At 39.3% G+C, this 19,006-nt stretch overlaps 1 protein-coding gene across 1 annotated transcript in view; it reads right to left on the reverse strand.

Moving 5' to 3' along the window:
- Positions 1–19,006, reverse strand: part of Adk (adenosine kinase) — a 418,246-nt gene that overhangs the window by 69,166 nt on the left and 330,074 nt on the right. The window contains exon 8 of the mRNA XM_036199883.1: positions 10,976–11,011. Coding sequence (XP_036055776.1) covers positions 10,976–11,011 — 36 coding nt within the window. The remainder of the gene's footprint in view (positions 1–10,975; positions 11,012–19,006) is intronic.

Consider the following 19,006-nt stretch of genomic DNA (forward strand, 5'->3'; position numbering starts at 1 on the left):
ATACTAGCACCATGGAAATTGAGGCAGGACAGCAAGTTCAATGCCAGCTTGGACTATCTAAGAGAGACAGAGAGGAAGGAAGGAGGAAGAAGGAAGAAAGACAAAAGGAAAGAAAGATGAAATAAAAAAAAAAGTGGCATTAGTTTTAAAAGTCATGTTTTCAACCACTTTATTATCAATTAATTATGTGCTTTTGAGACAGGGTTTCATATACCTAGGGTGGCCTCAAACTCTCCATATAGCCTTCACCTCTCAGGTGATTGCTCGGATTGCAGGCCTGTATGTTTATGTGGTGCTGGAATGGAACTCAGGGCCTCACTCATTCTGAGCAAACTCTATACTAACTGAGCTACACCCCTTGTTCATCTTTCCAGCCATCTTAGAGAAAATCCAGGACTTACACTGGATGCATTTCTAATGCTTGCTATGGACCGGACATTTCAGGCAGTTGGCTTTATCACTGTGCAAAGTTTCACACGTTTAAGGAGAAAGAGACACAAGCCAAAGGAAAAATGTTTAACTCTCTAAATGTAGGTTATACAGGAAGAAAAACAATTAAATAAAAAAGAGGGAGACTTAGGTAAGCAAAGCAGGAGTTCTAAGAGTTTACAACAGTTACAGACAACACAACAGCACTGATATGTAAGAAAGTCTGACAGTCAGGCATGGTGGCATGCCTTTAATTGTAGCGCTTGGGAAGTGAAGGCAGGATAATGAGTTTGAAACTAGCCTGGGGTAGCTTGTTTTTGTTGTTTATTTTAAAAGAGAACAAGCCTGAACTCTGATAAGAAAGTAAGTACTGACGGGTGGCACTGGAGAGACATGACATACAACAGAGGCACTGCTGGCTGATTCATGGCCACCAGAATGGGCACATGCACTAATCAGAGCAGTTACTACCTGCTACATCTATACTTTCCCATCTATCTTGACCCTTGTACTATAATAAAGTTGTTATTCCCATTCTCAGACAAAAACAAACAAAAAACAAAGAAAGAAAGAAAGAAAGAAAGAAAGAAAGAAAGAAAGAAAAAGACCCAAAATGCCATACAGTAACGAAGTTTTCATTATGTTAAATAATGCACATTTCATTAGAATGACTCATCTATATTAAGCCAATCTCCTTAGTACAAATATATTTTACTACTAAAAGATTTCTATGATAACATATAGTTCATATTTAATAAAAGGCAGAGGTATATTGAGAACAGAGTCTTATGCACTAGATGTGTTTTTTATTAATCAATTAGGAATACTTATTTATTTTATTTTGTGTGCATGTGGAGGTCAGAGGACAACTTGAAAGAGTCAGTTTTTTCCTACCATGCAGGTTGTGGACATCAGGCTCAGGCCAGCAGGTTTGGCAGTAATTGGCAGTAATGCCCATTGAGTCACCTTGCCTCATTTTTTTTTTCTTCATTTTTTGAGTTGAGTTTCTTGCTACACTGCCCAAACTGGTCTAAACTCCTAGATCTGAGTTATCATCTTATTTTAGCCTCCAGAGTAGCTGAGACTCCAGGTATATGCCACTGAACACAAGTAAAAAAAATTTTTTTCTTAACAAAAGAAGTTTTCAAAATGGTATAAAGAATAATTTTTTTAGAATTTATTTTTTTTTTAATTTTATGTGCATTGATGTTTTGCCTGCATGTGTGTCTATGTGAGGGTATCAGATCTTGGAGTTATAGACAGTTGTGAGCTACCATGTGGGTGTTGGGAATTGAACCCAAGTCCTCTGGAGGAACAGTCAGTGATCTTAACCACTGAGTCATCTCTCCAGCCCTATGAAGAATAAATTAATGGTAAGAGTCCATGATTTCTTTTTACCAACTCTTTGGGAAGACACAGTTTACTGTCAGAGTTTTGTTATTTAATAAAAGAAACTTATGCCTCAAATTTAATCTCATAAAAGTGGCAATTCAAGATTGAAATAAACTTTTCAAATACAAGCCAGAAACTTTTCTAGATTTATGCAAGCTTTATTTTGATTGTATCCACATCCACAGTTCACATCAAATCTTTTTATTGCTCACTCTAGGATCACTGTTAGTATGCACCTAATCCAAGTATCTCACTATGTATTCAGGAGCAACTGCTTGTTTGTAAGAAATGCTTTTCATGTAGTGTAAATTCTTTCTCAAAACCTCAGTTTTTATCTTCACAACTCTGTAGATTGTAAGTCCACAGTACTCCCCCTCTTCATCTCCTTAGGTCCTTCTCCCTCAAACGCAGGACCACGTATCCTAACAGAAAGATGCAATTACAAAGACTTCAGAATATAGCAAACCTAGACTTACTGATAACCTTGAGCAGGTTCACAAACATCTCTAAGACTCTATTTACTGACAAAAACCAAGGAAATACTCTACTAAAAGATATTGGAGCTGGGGGTGTAACTCAGTGGTAGAGTGCATGTTTGGCATGCACAAAGTCCTGGGTTCAAATCTCCCTTTATGAAAGAAAAACCAGGGGCTGGGGAGATGGCTTAGCAGTTAAGAGCACTGGCTGTTCTTCCAGAGGTCCTGAGTTCAATTCCCAGCACCCACATGGTGGCTCACAGCCATCTGTAATGGGATCTGATTCCCTCTTCTGGTGTGCATGAAGACAGGCCACTTATATACTTAAAATACATGAATAAATAAATATTAAAAAAACCCAGTAATTTTATAGTGGAGAGAATTGATAAATGTCACCTTAACTAGTAATCAATTGATACTAACATTCCTGGACAAAAGAGGGTATTGCTATGGTCCCCAGAACTCTCCTCCACATTGTTCTCCACTCTAGTGGGAAGGAGTAAGATACAAAGGACAAACCAATCGATACCACCTTAGCCCAGTGATCAAGGTTAACATCACCAGCAATAAGACTCTGTGACATCCTTTAACCTCCCTGATATGATGCTCTGAGAAGAGCACATCACTTCTGTGGTTTTCCTGTTAAAAATGTACAACATCAACCCACTCAACATCAGACACACTCAAATAGAGAGAGGGACGTTCTACAGAATGAAAGATCAGGACTTCTGAAGTATCAAGGAAGGACTGAAAAACTCTCATGGACTGGAAGCTGCTAACAATCCATGATACAAATGTAATGTGGGATTCCATGTTAGATTCTGGAACATGAAAAGGAAAAAACCAGCCTGAGGCAGCTAAGGGTGCTTGTTGACAAGCCTAATGAGCTCAATCTTCAGAACCCACAAGGTGGAGGGAAAGAAATAACTTCCCAAAGTTGTTCTCTGACCTTTATATGCACGTATGGATACTTCACACTAATCTAAGGAAAACAAGAGAAATCACTAGCAAGATCAGAAAATCTATCCTGTTTTTGTTTTGCACAGGGTGTATGTTAATTTTCTGATTTTGGCCATTAAACTTTGGTTATTTACGATGTTAACAGAAGCCAGGCAGTGGTGGGGCATGCCTTTAATCCTAGCACTCAGGAGGCAGAGGCAGGCTGGTCTCTGTGAGTTCAAGGCCAGCCTGAGCTACAGAGTAAGTTCCAGGAAAGGCCCAAAGCTACACAGAGAAACACTGTCTTGAACCACCACTCCATCCCCACCCCCAAAAGATGTTAACAGTAGGGCTAGAATGATGGCTCAGTGGTTAAGAACACTGGCTATTCTCCCAGAGAACCTGGGTTAAATTCCCAGAAACCACATGGCAGCTCATAACTGTCTGTTCCAGGGTACTGACACCCTCTCACTGACATATATGCAGGCAAAACACCAATGCACATACATTAAAAAAAGAAAACAGTAGGGGAAGGTAGGTGAAATGTTATGTGGGGATTCTGTTCTGTTTTTGTAATTTTCTAAAAACTAAAGTTATTTTACCATGAAAAGGTAAAGTTAGGCACAGTGGTGTATGTCTTAATTCTAGCACTAGGGAAAACATGGCAGAAGGGGTCTGAGTTTGGGGACAGTCGGGGCTACACAGCACGACCTTATCTTAAAACAAAAAGTTAAAAATGGTTGCTGTCCCATGATCATTCCTATAATCTTAGGATACAGGAGGGTGAGCAAGGAGGACCTTCATGAATTCTAGGTCAGTTGGGATCCATAGTGAATGTAAGGCTAGCCTGCAGTATCAGGAATGTGATCCTGTTTCAAAAAAGAAAGAAGGCAGGGCTGGAGAGTTGGCCCAGCGGTCTTGCAGAGAACTCAGGTTTGATTTCCAACAGCAGCATGGAGCTGCTCACAACTGCCTGTACCTCCAGTTCTAGGCTATCCAAAGCCCTCTTGGCCTCTGCAGGCAGTAGGGACACATGTAGTGCACAAAGATCCATGCAGGCAAAGCACCATGCCCTTCAATTACAAATAAACAAAAAACAAAGACAGGATTGTTGTGGAGACGAAAGCAGATAGGGAAAGTTGAAAGAGCTTAATATACTTATTATATGCTAATGCAATACTTAATGACTCTCATTTTAATTCTGCCTAAAACTTTGAATTCCATAAGATGCTCCAATAATCCCTAGGAAGGGCCTCAAAAATACTGAGCACCGAAAACTCATGCATAGTATCTACTTAGGAGGAAAAAGATAACAAGGGGGTGGGGGCAAGAGACAAAAGGTCACAGAGTGGAGCTATGAGGCATTACAGGGCTCTAAAGTGGTCTCTAATTTTAATTTCTCTATACAGCAGATACCACAATTTCCTCTAGCTTATTGGCCATGCATGTGTCTCTAAAATATTCACCTGGCCTTTCCTACCCGAAGCGGTAGGTCTATTAGTACACTTCATCTTGCAGATGAAGAATCTCACAGACACGAAGTATGTTGACTAAGGTTATTAAAAAAGCACTGCAGTCAGGATGACTGTCCCCAAATCTGCCTCTAGGAATCACAGTGCCCACAACCACCACTTCCAGGATACCCACAGACTATGTTGCTTCTATGAACCCAGGGATGTGCTTCTTGCTATTATCACAGAAGTACAGACTGCTCTTCCTCAGCCATTTTTCTGTACATTCACAAGTGAATCCTGATCTTTATTTAAATGTGCTTTTTCTTAGTTGTATTTTACACCCTAACTTCCAATGTTTAAATGTTTAGACATTCCCCATTCTTCAAGGCCATTCTGAAGTTCAATTTTTCTTCCAATATGCTAGAACATGACAGAAAAAAATGTGGTTTGTAATAAAGAATACCAGACTGGGAGAGTTAAGCTCTGGTTATGCTGGCAGTATGCATGAGCTGTGTGAACTGGAATAGGTCATACAGCCTGGATTTCACTGGTTGAATTGAGTATCTACCTTTCAAGGTTTCTGGAAGTATTAAATGTATCAGTGACATATTGGAAAAGATTGTACAGACTGAAGCATTTTATTAAATGCAAAACTGTGGTTTTATCAGCACTGGTTAGTGTAGTATTATCTTCCAAATTAAAGACTCAATTTTCTTGGACCAGCAAAATGGTTTGGTGGGTACAGCTGCTTGCTGCCAAGTCAGATAACCTAGGTTTGATACCTGGGGCCTAAATGGTGGAAGGAGAGAACAGATTTCCCCAAGCTGTCCTCTAAACTTCATACCTGCACGGCAGTATGTGCCACCCAATAAATGAGTGAACAATTTCTTTTTGTAAAGAACACATTTTCTTCACTCCGCTTTCACCGAGCAGGTGACACAGATGTTCGAACACCTTGTCCCAATCTGTCCTGGCTGTGGCGTCCCCACACATGGCTCACTTAACTAAACTGTTTTCTGTTTTGTCTTCTAAACAGAATCTCTGTAAGATTATGGTGTTCAATCGCCAGGCAGGTCTCAGGATACCCTCCTCACTCAACCCAACCCAGAGACAATGTCTTGTGGGTGTTCTATCTGTTGGGAGGCCTTTGTTTCCTGTTTGAAATGTGTCTCCTTGTTTGACTACTTAACTATGTGTCCCCCCCCCCCCGCCTGACCCCCATCATTGCTAGACAGCTCTGTTTGTCAGATTTTTAGCTTTCTTTTCCTTCCTTAAAAATTTGATTATTATTGGGAGGGACATGTCTGCTACAGTACATGCATGGGGGCTCAGAGGACAGTCCTGAAGAACTGGTTCTTTCCTTCTACCTTTTCCTGGGTTCTGAGGAATTGAACTCTGGACTTGGGTTACTTCTTTTTCTTTCCTTTTCTTTCTTTTTTGGTCTGTAGGTGGCATCAAGCATATCAAAAGTGCTCAGTAAATACTTTTAATGAAACACTGAATGAACACCATTAGAAAACTACATGGTCTGTTTTTCCTAATCTGTTTTTAAAATTGTCCTTTTTGGGGCCCAGACCCCTCAGAAAGTATGGGCATATTCTCCTAGCTAGCAGGACCTGACTTACATCTTATTTTCAGAAATATGATGGTTCACTGCAATCCTAAAATTTGTAAAGAACACAGGAACCTAAGAATCATCTTAGAAATTTCTTTGGGAACCATTACTTCCTGAACATTTTTTGTAGATTTCTCCTCAGTGTTGATTAATGGAACTTTTTGAGATACTGTCTATATTTGGTATCTGCACCATCTAATAAAGTAGTCATCATTCATACAGGCTATGGAGGTCTAGGAATGTGTGTAGGCCAACAGAGGCTGCATTTTATTGTTTGAGGCAGAATTTCACTATGCTGTATAGACTAGTCTCAAACCTATGGGCTCAAGCAACCCTCCTGCCTCAACATTCAGGGTAGTTGATACTACCTAAATTTTTATAAATTAAAATTTAAAATAAATTTTATTTAATATTAAACCATCTTAATTTGAGCAGCCAAGTATTGCTATTGGACCACACAATTCTATACTTTGGTTGTTGAGTGTTATAAGATGATTGAGTCCTCACTGGTCAGAGAAATTTGCTCCTCCCAATAATAATCAAACAATCCTAAGATGTTCTGGGTTGTGAGGGCCAAGGGAAGAAGGAAAGGGAGTAAGATCACCTTGTTCCCTCAATGGACAGAGTCTTATATCTTAGACAGCTACAAGAAAAGGAACATTTTTTTCTTGAAGTAATGTTGAATAAGTGACTCAATAGGGTTGAATTCCTTTCAGAAATTGGCACATATTCTGTCTGCATAGACAACAGAAATACAGAGAATAACTAAATCTATGTTTTGGAGGTATTTTTTTTTCATTTTATTTAATTTACATCAACTTATGACAGTTTTTAAAAGGCTCCACAGTGAAGCATGCTTTTAAGTACCTTGTTTTTATTTAGGTTCTAAAAATGCAAACCTTTAACTAAGTTTAGCTCAAGATAAGGAAGATTTAACAACACATTGCACTCTGAGCTGTTTTTCCAGAATAATAAAAGGCTTCACAGAACTCTTTACCAAGAATTGTCATTTTAAATTCTTAGCAGGTCTGTCATTTAAACCGGGCACTATGCAATTTTCTATCACCTATATAGAAAGAGCCTACCTTGTGCTCTGCTAGGCCCAGCTTTTATCTCCTTCTCCAGTGCCCTCCTGAGCTGCTGCTTCTCACTAAAAAAAATGCCCAATTCATTTGAAAGATTAAAGATGTTTTTGAAAAAATAAAGATTATCTAGAATTTGCAGGAAACCCACTAGGGTGCCATAAACAATGCTGCTGAGGGTCTTTCCTGTTGAATAAACACAGGTTATTTTTAGAGGCGTCGGGCTGGCCTGTCAGAAGTCAAATCACTGATGGCAACACTCAGTGGTTTTGAGAAAGGACTGGGATTAATAACAGAAATCAAGGAGGGCAGGGGTGCTGGCAGGAAGGAAAGATGCTCACCATCCCTTTCTTTCAATTACTACAACTCTTTTGGTTTTTTTAAGCTTTGCTCCAAATTTAGAGCCAATATTAAAGCTGGGAGTGATAACATACAGATTTTCGTCTAGTTTCTTACACTAGACTTGAGAACATCAGAACACTTCCCTAGACAGAAAACTGTTAAAGATAAAGTGATTTGCTCTTGTTTTATTCAAGAGTACTACACTCTACACCTATGCTTTCATATTTTTCTCTAATGAACTAAGAGGACTTTAATGGCACTACAAAATCATGGGATTTCTCAGACAGCATTCCCTACATGGATTGTATTTTTATTAACAATGTTGACTTAAGGCTATTCTCTATATGACTCCTATATATTCTGCAATGCTTCTAATAATTTTTGGGAATCCATGCAGGGACTAGACACTATGTGCTTTATCGACTCTAACACACCACTGTCAACATCACTGGCAGAGCTGTTTTGGTATGTCAGGAGGTAATAGGGGATGTGATTATGATAATCATCACTTTGCTTATATGCTCTAATCCATTATGGCAGACATATGACAAAGTGAAACAATTTCTAAATCAGTAACTAGGAACTAATAAAAGGTTAATACAGTACTGGTTAGCAGGAAATAGAGAACGCAGTGTGTTGCTAAGATTGAATATAAACCAGGTAGCTGCAGAGCAAAGAGCTTGAGGCAAGAATACAATCCAATCTGTACTAGGCTTTACTGAAGCAAACAAATCATCACACAAGCACTACAGAACTGAGATAGTTTGTTATATGCATGTTAAATATCTAAGTATCTGTGAAACTAATCACAGAACCCATGTTTAATGATAACACAGCTAAATGACAGGAACACATTTATATTCTTTTTTTTTTTTTTTTTTGGTTTTTCAAGACAGGGTTTCTCTGTGTAGCTTTGCACCTTTCCTAGAACTAACTTGGTAGCCCAGGCTGGCCTTGAACTCACAGAGATCTGCCTTTTTCTGCCTCCCGAGTGCCGGGATTAAAGGCGTGCGCCACCACCGCCTGGCAATATTCTAAAACCTCTTATCTATGAAGCATTTGATTTGTAATATTTGAGAATATTAGCTTTTAGTATAAAAACTTAGCATAGGTAAAACTTTATTGTAATTTGAGATAGGGTATCACTATGTAGCCCTGGTTGGCTTTGAACTCACAGAGACCTGCTTGCCTCTGACTCTGTAGAATACAGGGATTAAAGGAGTACACCCAGCCATGCTTGTCACTAAAAGTTTAAAAATGACTGAAAACATTTACATATATTTTCACAATAAAACAGTTGTTTTAAGTGTGTGTGTGTGTACATGAGTGCTATCTCTCTAGCCCAATATAAAAAAAATTTACATTACTTTAGTGTATGTGTCCACATATGTTTCACAGCTCTAATGTGGAGGTCAGAGGTGGTGGGAATTGAATCTGCTGAGGCATTTCAGTGACCCCACATTGTAAACTGCAAACTATCCTGATTATGTCTGGTCTTATACAACAGTTGGGAACTTAAATAACAAAACAAATTAGATAAAGCAAGCACCTTTGGAAATCCCTTTCTATACAACTTACTTCTACAATGACTAAAATGTGGTAAAATAACAAAAGCAAACTTCTAAGAAGTCAACTATTATGTAATTTCTGTATGCTTTCAAATGATCTTGAGAGAATTCTTAGAGACATGCTCATTTCCTTTCTCTGTGAAGAGGAGGAGGTGTTTCTGGTTCTATACGTTCTATGACACAGATACTATGCACATGTATTATTTTGTTCCTTGATGGATCTGCTTTTAGTAATTTAAATAAGTTGTATTACAAATTCAACTTTCTTTAAGGAGCTTAAAGCTTACTAGTATTATTCAATCAATGCTCACAGCTTCTGTACATGGTAGACAATACTGAGTATGCAAATAAGGGCAGAGTTCCTGATCTTAGCTCCAGTCACATTAAATTTCTTTCTTTTCTTTTTTTCTTCTTTTTTTTTTTTTTTGCTTTTGTTTTTTTTGAGACAGTGTTTCTCTGTGTAGCTTTGGAGCCTGTCCTGGATCTCACTCTGTAGCCCAGGCTGGCCTCGAACTCACAGAGATCCGTCTGCCTCTGCCTCTTGAGTGCTGGGATTAAAGGCATGCGCCACCGCTGCCCGGCCACATTAAATTTCTAAAGTTACATGGGTGAGATGGCTCGGCTGGTAAAGGTGTTTGCTGCCAAACTGGATGATCAGAGTTAAATCCCCAGTCCCACATGGTAGAAGGACAGAACTGACTCCAGCAAGTTCTCCTTAGAGTTTCACACATGTGCTGTGGCAGGCATGTGCCCTCCTACTAAATAAATAAATATAATTTTAAAGTTACTGTAGTTATGTAATATTGCAAGTTGATGTATAAAACAGAACATTTAACATAGTTTTGGCTCAATATCAGCCATAAAAGATTCATAAACTCAAGTTAATTATCTGTCAATTAACCTGGGCTCATGCTGAAGTTAGTGTTTTCTAACAGTCAATTAGAAGATAGATATGACGCAGGCCAAAACATGGTCTTGACTGTAGTTTGATTTTGCCAACAACAACCACATGGAGTTCTGAATCTTGACAAGATCACCCTTCTATTAGGAAAATAGAATCAAGACCAGAAAATTAAGGCCAATTATCAATATTTTTTCAGAAAAATAAAACATAGTCTGTGCTGTTTTAAAAAAGATGAGAGGTAGACAGGTTTCAAACAGGAAGTTCATAAGCAGGATTTAAATTAATCAGTCCCTAATAACTGTGAAGTACAACCTTTGGAAATCAATTTGCATGATGATAATCTGCATGTGATAGGGCTGAACTTATTTCAGTGACATTATAGCTTACCACTCTGTCTCGCTCCACCACTGCTTCAGCAATGGATTCTTATGAAATGTAATGCAGCTAATGAGGTATCTCTTTAACCGAGCAAACTGACAGGCCCCATATCTGCAGAGGCAGCTTGAAACTGTGCCCAACCTCTCGGCTTCCCAAGAGGCTTTTCAAAATTCAATAAATAACATCTGTAGGCGATGTTGGGTGCAGACCTAGCAGAGTGCGTCATAACACTGTGCTGGCAGAACAAAGAAACCATGACGACTGCCAAGTTTCCATGGCAACTGCAGCGAGGCTCTGAGAGTATAATAGCACATCAATCACTGTCCAAAAGAACTTCATTATCAGCTAGAAAAAACCTTTAGGATCTGTTTAGTGTGCAATTGTGGGTTAACTCACCTCAAAGCCTTGCTCTCTAGCAAAAGTGGCAGCTTCCTGGAAAAAAAAAAAAAAAGAACAGTTAATTATAAAGTGCTAGATAATGAAGAAATAATTCATTGTGAAACTCATTCAGTCTTTTTACACAATTATCTCAATATACTTACATAGATTAATTTTTGTTTTTGCTCTAAAAATATTTCCTTTTTGTCTTGGCATGAAAAACAATGGGCCACATGATGTCAACACACTTCACAAGTTGGAATACAGAAGATGCAGTGTGTGTTTTTACAGTAGCTGCCACAGTGAGTTCAGGTGTTCTGACCTCAGCAAAGAAAGACAATCATTTGAAACCCAAGGACTATACTGGTGGTTATATTTTTAATTAAAACAGTACCTCTCAGAAAGCTCTTCTGGAGATAAGAATGCCTGCTCCAAGAGGTACAGATACTGAAAAAAGTAATTTATGGAGACAGGGATCACAAGTGGTTGTTAAAGTCATCAGATGGAAGGATGACAGGGGTTCTGGTTCTTCACATGGACTCAAAGCAGCACAGATCACGTGCTGGTCACAGGGGGCAAAGTGCAACTTTAGGATGGAAGGGAACAAGTTGTCATCACTTTAACCCCAGGATCAATCCTTCTGTTAACATCACTTTGTAGTGGGATCACCAAACATTCTGTGCATTTTGTTTTGATGCAGAATGGAGTTCATGGTGTCAACCAGGAAGTACTCTGACCCAGTGGTCTTAACACCAATTACTCACAAGAAAAAGAGAGGAACAAATTAAAGGAGACAGTGGTAAGGACAATGAAGAAATCTGTAAGATGGGGCATTTATAGGGCAACTAGTCTGGTCTCTTTAACTAAAGTTAACCTCAGATTAACTGGGGAGGGAAATGAATAGACGCAATGCAAGGACCCTAACTGGATTTTATTTTAAACAGCCCAGCTGCCAAAGACACTTTAACAAATGTAAATTGAGAGTTAGAAAACATGAGGAATCCCTAGCTTGAAATTAGGAATGATCAGAGTGGAAAGGAAAACGTCTTTAACTTTTAGTACTGCACCCCAAGTATTTAAGGGTAAAAGTCACAAGATTTGTAACTTGGAATGCTTTTGGGGGGAAAAGAACAAAGGGAAGCCAATTTGACAAAATACTGACAACTGTGTAATCTAGATGTATGTGGTATGTGGGTGCAATACTCCCACTCTATGTAACCCCCAGTCCCCATTTAGACAAGGTCTTGCTATGTAGCACTGGCTGGTCAGGAAGTGTTAGGCAGGTAAGACTAGCTACTAACTCACACAGCTCCACCTGCTTTTGCTTCCCAAGTGCTGGGATTAAAGGTTCGGGTCACCACACCTGGCTTTTGTCTAAGAAGAGGAGGCTACAAAAGTTAACTCTTAAAAATGTTTAAAAATTTTAATACACAAAATTCTTCTAGCTTCTAAATATTTTATGAGCACAATTTAATGAACATAATGATATAGTCTAATGCTTTTCTAACAGGCTACTGAAAGACAAAACAAAGCAAACCCCTGAAAACCAAAACCCCACCCCATCAATGTAACCAAATCTTTCAGCTTTCACTGTTAGCTTGTGCACACATTTTAATTTTAGGAATGATAGAAAGTGGAGGCAAGTTACTTTTCATTTCTACTTCCCTCCTGAAAGTGAAAAAAAATTGCAGACAACTGTCAAGAGTCTCTACATCTTAACTTACATTCCTCCAAAACCATCTTTGCCAAGAGATATTAATAGCAGGATGGGATTTGAGCCCAAGTAGTGAGCAGATCCAACTCAACCCGAACAACTGCTGCACCAAACCATGTAAGGCAGAAAGCACAGTCAGTGCCTTGAAAATGAAAGTGGAGAGTCCCTCCATGTTGAGGGAAATACTAATGAGGAAATACATGCATGTAGTTATGATCCACGATGCTAAAAACAGAGATTTAGAGAACCCATAATTTTGAGGGTGTGGAAAGGTCAGAATCCATGATTAAGGTTGAAGAGTCAGGTTAACAGGGATGCTGAAGCTGAACACACACCTCAGCTCACTCACTAGAGAAACATCAGGATGACCAGTGAGCCACAGCTGACAGCGATGACAATGGCCCACATGCAAACCCTTGGCTACCTCTTTTCAATTTACGAACAGAACCTTTATACTTCACACAGTTAATAATATTTGTTGGCTGAGATATCAAGGCAAAGGATAAGGTTGAAAAGACATTAATATAGTGTTTTCTAAGCTGTCATAATTAACTACATGAATTTTTAGATGAATAATGCAACTGAATAGCTCTGCTGAGAACTACTACTATACTTGCATGTAAGTATGTGTACCACATGCATGGCTGATGCCTGCAGAGGTCAGGAGAGGACATCAGATGCCAATGGAGTTACCTGGGAAGCATACCTGAATCCTTCATGAGAACAAGTATTCTTAACCAGTGAGCCCTCTCCTCAGCCCCTATGGACTACTTTTCAAGCTCAGCCTGGGCAGCAGTGGGTTCCAGGATGGAGGGTGGGGGTGAGGGAGCTTCAGGGTCATTAGAAGGAATGTGAAGAGTTAAAACTGCATTATGACACAAAGGCTGAAAGTCCATAAGCAGTTAAACTAAGGGAAGGACAGTGCTGGCACTTGAACTCAGGGCCTCAAGTTGCTAGGTAAGTGCCACATCACCAAGTTAAATCCCAAACCTGTTATATTATTTGTATGGACTAGGCTCTTAGGTACTTCAGGCTGGACTTGAACTCTCTAATCCTCCCGTCTCTGAGTGCTGAGATTATAGATGTTCGTCACCAGGCCTGGCTATCTTGCTTCATAATGCCAGTTTTTCACAGGTATTAATAAATTCACTGTAACTTGGTATATGTGTGTATTTTTTTCTTTTAGACAGGGGCTTCCTATGTAACCTAAGTATGTAGTCTAAGCTGGCTTTGAACTGTCTCTCTTCCTGCTTCCATCTCTCAAATGTTAGGATTTTAGGCTTGTGCCACCATGCTTAGCTTCAAATCATTATTTTTAAAGGAAGGCATGCCTGAGGACATTTTCACATATGTAAACAGTTCCAAGCACCAACACATTTCTGCCTGAGGAAGGGCACACTTAGGAAAAGCCAACTCAATTCTATCTTAGTGCCTCTTCACACAGGTTTGCTGAGCTGTGCCTATCACCAGAACAGCCAAGTCCTTGTTCTCCGCCTTAAAATGATCTTCTTGTCTGGCTTCCTCTCACCTTCCTTTGATCTTGGACTGGTGCCCGAAGTCACACCATTAGAGAAGGCAGCCGTCTCACGTCACTGTGGACTTTGTCACCACTAACCTCTGATCTGAAGGTGTTTGAGGAGACCATGATGGAACAGCATTTATTTTTCCCCTTTAGCAAAACAATCACAACAACAGAGGGGAACAGTTTGACCCAGCAAGAATTTTAAGTAGAATTTTTGCTCTCAGATCCACTGCGTGAAAGAGGAGACAGGAAGCCACGAGTTAGAAAACGGGGGAGAAAGAGTGAGCATAAGTGGTGAGCAGACAAGTAAGGCGGGCTCCAAACATCAGGAGTGATTCCATGTGAGCCGGTCCCACTAAACTGGGAAGGACTTGCTAGTGCCATTGCAGGAAAAGTGAGAAAAGAAAACAAGGAAGTCCCCATCTGTGCTGCCCCAGGGCACCTCGTGCTGAGTCTCACAAATCTAATGAAGCAGTCAGGTTAAAATCCAACCACAGAGTGCCTGTGACATGTGGGGAACAGAGGAGCGGGGCGGTTCCCAGTGCAGGTGATTATCCATGTGATAATCAGAGATCACAAAGGAGGAGGGATTAAGGAGATAAACAACCCACACAGAGGCTCTCCTGCTCCCCCCGAGAGTGAAGCACTTCCACTCATGCATGGCAAGCAACACAAGCAAAATGAAACAGGCCCGGGAAGGCTATTTCTCATCAGCCTTCACCTCACATGGACACTTCTTTCCATTTTTTGACAACTTTCAGAGACAGGTCACAGTTCAGAATCCTTCCATTGTTGAATATGCTAAAATACAGCATTTTTCCTTTACAATGAATGAAACACATATGATCGGCCATTTGCAGTAACTGAGTCATTTTTTCCTGCCTGGAATGAGTGTCATCAATAAAATGATACATGATTAAAGTCTTACTCTTTTCTATACCACGCCACTTAGGTGTCACAGTAGGTTCGTTGCTTTACCACCCAGGCTAAAAGTGTGCTGATCAGAAGGTACCAGATATGGATTTTGAAATGGGGTTTTAAAAACAAAGCTGGAATTTACAGTTAATGAAACTGGAACGCTTACATTAGGAGCCTTTTAAAAGGGATTAGCAAGCTATTACTTAAAAAGTACAATCCCCAGATTATCCAGAAAAAGAGAAAAGCAAGGGGATGTTTGTGTGCACAAAAGACAACTGATTCTTTTATAATCAACTGATGAAAAACTTATTTTGTCTAATGCACACAAGTTTTTTACTTAAATTAAGCAGAAATAATGAAATTGATACATAACTAAAACTACTATGTTTATGCTCATTTCAATCATTTATAATTGCTTATTATAGAAATATAATTTCTGAATATTGGCCTGGAATCATTAGAATTTTCCAAACTCAGTTATTAATTATAGGAAGGTTTTCTTTCCACATATATGAGCATGACTATTAACCCACAATACTGCCTAATTTTGACCCCCCCCTTTCTGTGTTGTACTTCAAGACAATGGACCCAAGTTAAAGCTCCCATCTGCTTGTTAATGTCCTGCAGTTGCATCTCAGACATGAGGGGTCCTGGGCCTAGGCTGAAACAACAGGGGGAGATTCAGGTTAGAAGCGCAGACTGCAGTCCACTCATCTGAAACACCCTGCTTTGCTGTTCCAAGTGAGGAGACAGCATAAGATTCAAGGGTTTGGTAGTGTGGCTCTCACTGGGAATCTACATGGTCCATACCCTAGTCCTGGAGTTAGAGCACAGGAAGATACCAAGAAGAAAAGGGCACAGACCAGTGCTTCTTTTCACATTGTCTACCTTGCTATCAGAAAAATATTTACTCCTAAACATAGATTTAGACTAAGAGCATCTGTTAGGATAGAGGGCTCCAGCTGTTGCAGATCTTAAAATGATGAGATGAAAAAATGACACTCTAAGTCTTACAGAATGTGAAATAGATGAAGCTAAGGCATGATGGCATTTCTTGTCCATTTTTCTCTCTAACTAGAACGTATATATAAAGTCTTCTCTATACAACAGAAAATTCAGACCTCTCTCTATATCCTGTTCTTTTGGGATGGCTTTCATTGCAGTAATAGCCTACATGGGAAGAGAACAGGGATTAAAGGAAAAGACATGAAGTTCCAGTTTTAAAGCTGATGGAGAAAGCCACTCAGTATATTAGTTTCTTTATTTATTAATTAAATTTTGTTCATTTGGGGTTAAAATCAATTTTATTTTAATAAAAATGGAAGCACTTCATATAAAGCTATAAAGTCATTTTTGCCTACTGAATGCAAACTCCTGGATAATTTTTAAAAAGTAGAAGACCCGGAATACATTGAATCGCCTATCTCACCCAAAAAACCATGTGTTGCAGCAGCCTCTACAATGGCTGGGTGATCTCTGACTGGTACTCAGGTCCTTGGACTATCTTCCCCGGCGTGTGGGCTACAGCTAGTCAACCTGCTTCAAATAAATGTCCAAAGTGTTTTGTTCATTCTCTTTAGCCCACTCTACCTTACTCCACTAACTCACTAAGCTGCCATATTTGAAGTACCCTCATGGTGAGGAAAATGGCCAACATGCAGTGAGCATCTACGTCTTGTTAGCAGACAGCTCAGCCAGATGACCAGAACCTGGGTTAATTCTAATTAGTCCTATGACAGACCCTTAATCAGAGGTGCCAAAACTTCAAAGTAGTGTGGTCAGATCAATCATTGAGTAAGAAGGTTTAGATACATGTTTTTAAAACACTTGGGTAGCTCAGAATAGTTAACCATTTCTTTCTAACTGAGAAATACCCTGTACAAAGAATTTTCTTTTAAAATTTCCATGCCATGTTTTGTTCTAGGCTATGGTATTCTTACTCAGGCTACAGTAAGGTTTTAAGTAGTGCTGGAATACCCAGGTGAGAAAAATATTGAGTTAAAGTCGAACACCACTGTGAGGTCTGCAACAGTTGTGGCAATGATGTACCTCCAAGTCACACTGAAATTTAATGATAAAGAAATACCTGTTGTTTCCTTCTTTTTCACATCACATACGTCAGAATATAAAGACATGTTGTTTAAACTTCTAAATGCTTCCTTATGCTGTTTGTCAGATTATTTTCTTCATGTTATCCATAAAATCATTTATACATTTTCATATGAGATTGCATTAGTGCTAACACTTCAAAAATTTTATTATTATCAATGAGGAAAAGTTTTAATTTATAAGAAAATGAAGGCTGGAAAATTGTTAAGTAACATTTGAGCCTGGGAACTGCTCTTAAAAAGAAATTTCATTCACAAAAATGTCTGAACTGGCTTTTCCAAGGAATATAATGTATAACTTTTTGGAGATTTCCAACCTGTGCTCTGACATTTATTACCATATGCTTCCTGTCTGCAGAATGCTGAATAGAAATATTATTTAACATTTATTGAGTGCCAGAAACTCTGTGGGCCAATGTGTAACTATAAAGACAGACATGGCCTCTGTCCAATAGGTATATAATAAAAGTTAGATAGTCAGTATATAAATTATGCCTCTATTAATGAAACTAAAAAAATATTTAAGAGACAGGACACAAGCCAAATAATGGGGCTTAGTTTGTGAGACTTAACCCTTCCACAAAGTGGTCTATTAACTAGCTGATTGCAACGCTTTAGGAGAAAGAATAGTGAGTTTTTATCTTTAGACACATTTAATGGTGGCAACTAAAGGAAAAATGAGGTAAGTAGGAGCTTCACCCCAACTGAAGACTGATTATCTACACAGAGTGATTGTTAGAACAATGGGAATTTTTACTCAGTGTAAGTGGTGTGGTGTGTGTGTGTGGCAAACATGGTTGTTAGTGTGGGTATGTGCACATGTGCATGCATGAGTGTAGAGGCCACAGTTTGATCACTCTCCCTATTAATTTTTTGAGACATAGGCAGTCTTCAGAAAACTTGAAGCTCACTGCTTTGGCTAAGGGGACTAACTAGAGGACCTGGGCTCAGTTTATGCTCACGACCGCCCATAATTCCAGTCCTGGATTCTGGACACTCTCTTCTGGTCTTTGTAGGAACCAGGCTCATACATGGTGCTCATACATACGTGCAGGCAAACATTCATACACACAAAATAAAGATAAATAAATCTTTAAAAAGAATGAGGAGAGGAAAGCCTATGGAAAACCTCATGAGGTATTTCATTTCATTTCATAGGACAGTATAAGCTTCAGCATAAAGGCTTGTGTCATTTATTTACTCAAGAAATGTCAACCTTTTCCTTTGTCTGAAACCCCCCCAAAAAAGAGTGGCTTTCATTTTACAGACAGAAATGAATGTAGGAGGACACGTGTGTGCATGATGTATGAGTGTGAGTGTGGGTGTGTATGCCATGGTGTGTGTGCGCACGTATGTGTGTCGAAGTCAGACATAGCTTCTGAGATTATCTAATGGGTGAAAATGGGACTTTACTGATGTCTGAGAGTTTCCTATTTCTTCACCCTTTCCTGGAAAACCTCCTCCTTGGCTGTTCATTGCATATCTTTTTTCCTTTCTTCTGTTTCTATGCTTTTCTGCATTTGCTTAATGTCCTAATGAAGAGTAACTCAGCTCTCAACCTTTTCATCTTTCCCCCGATTCCACTGAGTGAGGTGGGCATGGCTGGGAGGTGGCTTTCTCATATCCCCTTTATATGATATCATTGCCAGATAGCCTGCTGTACTTTCTGAGTCTTTCTGACAAGGTCCAAATTCTGCCACATCCAATCTATCTCTGCAAGACCCGTGTTTCCAATCCTCCTGCCTCACAACTAGGTCATGCCTGTACTTATCCTTGCAAGTATGAGT

Source organism: Onychomys torridus, chromosome 9 (assembly GCF_903995425.1).
Source record: "Onychomys torridus chromosome 9, mOncTor1.1, whole genome shotgun sequence".
NCBI classification, from domain to species: Eukaryota; Metazoa; Chordata; class Mammalia; order Rodentia; family Cricetidae; genus Onychomys; species Onychomys torridus.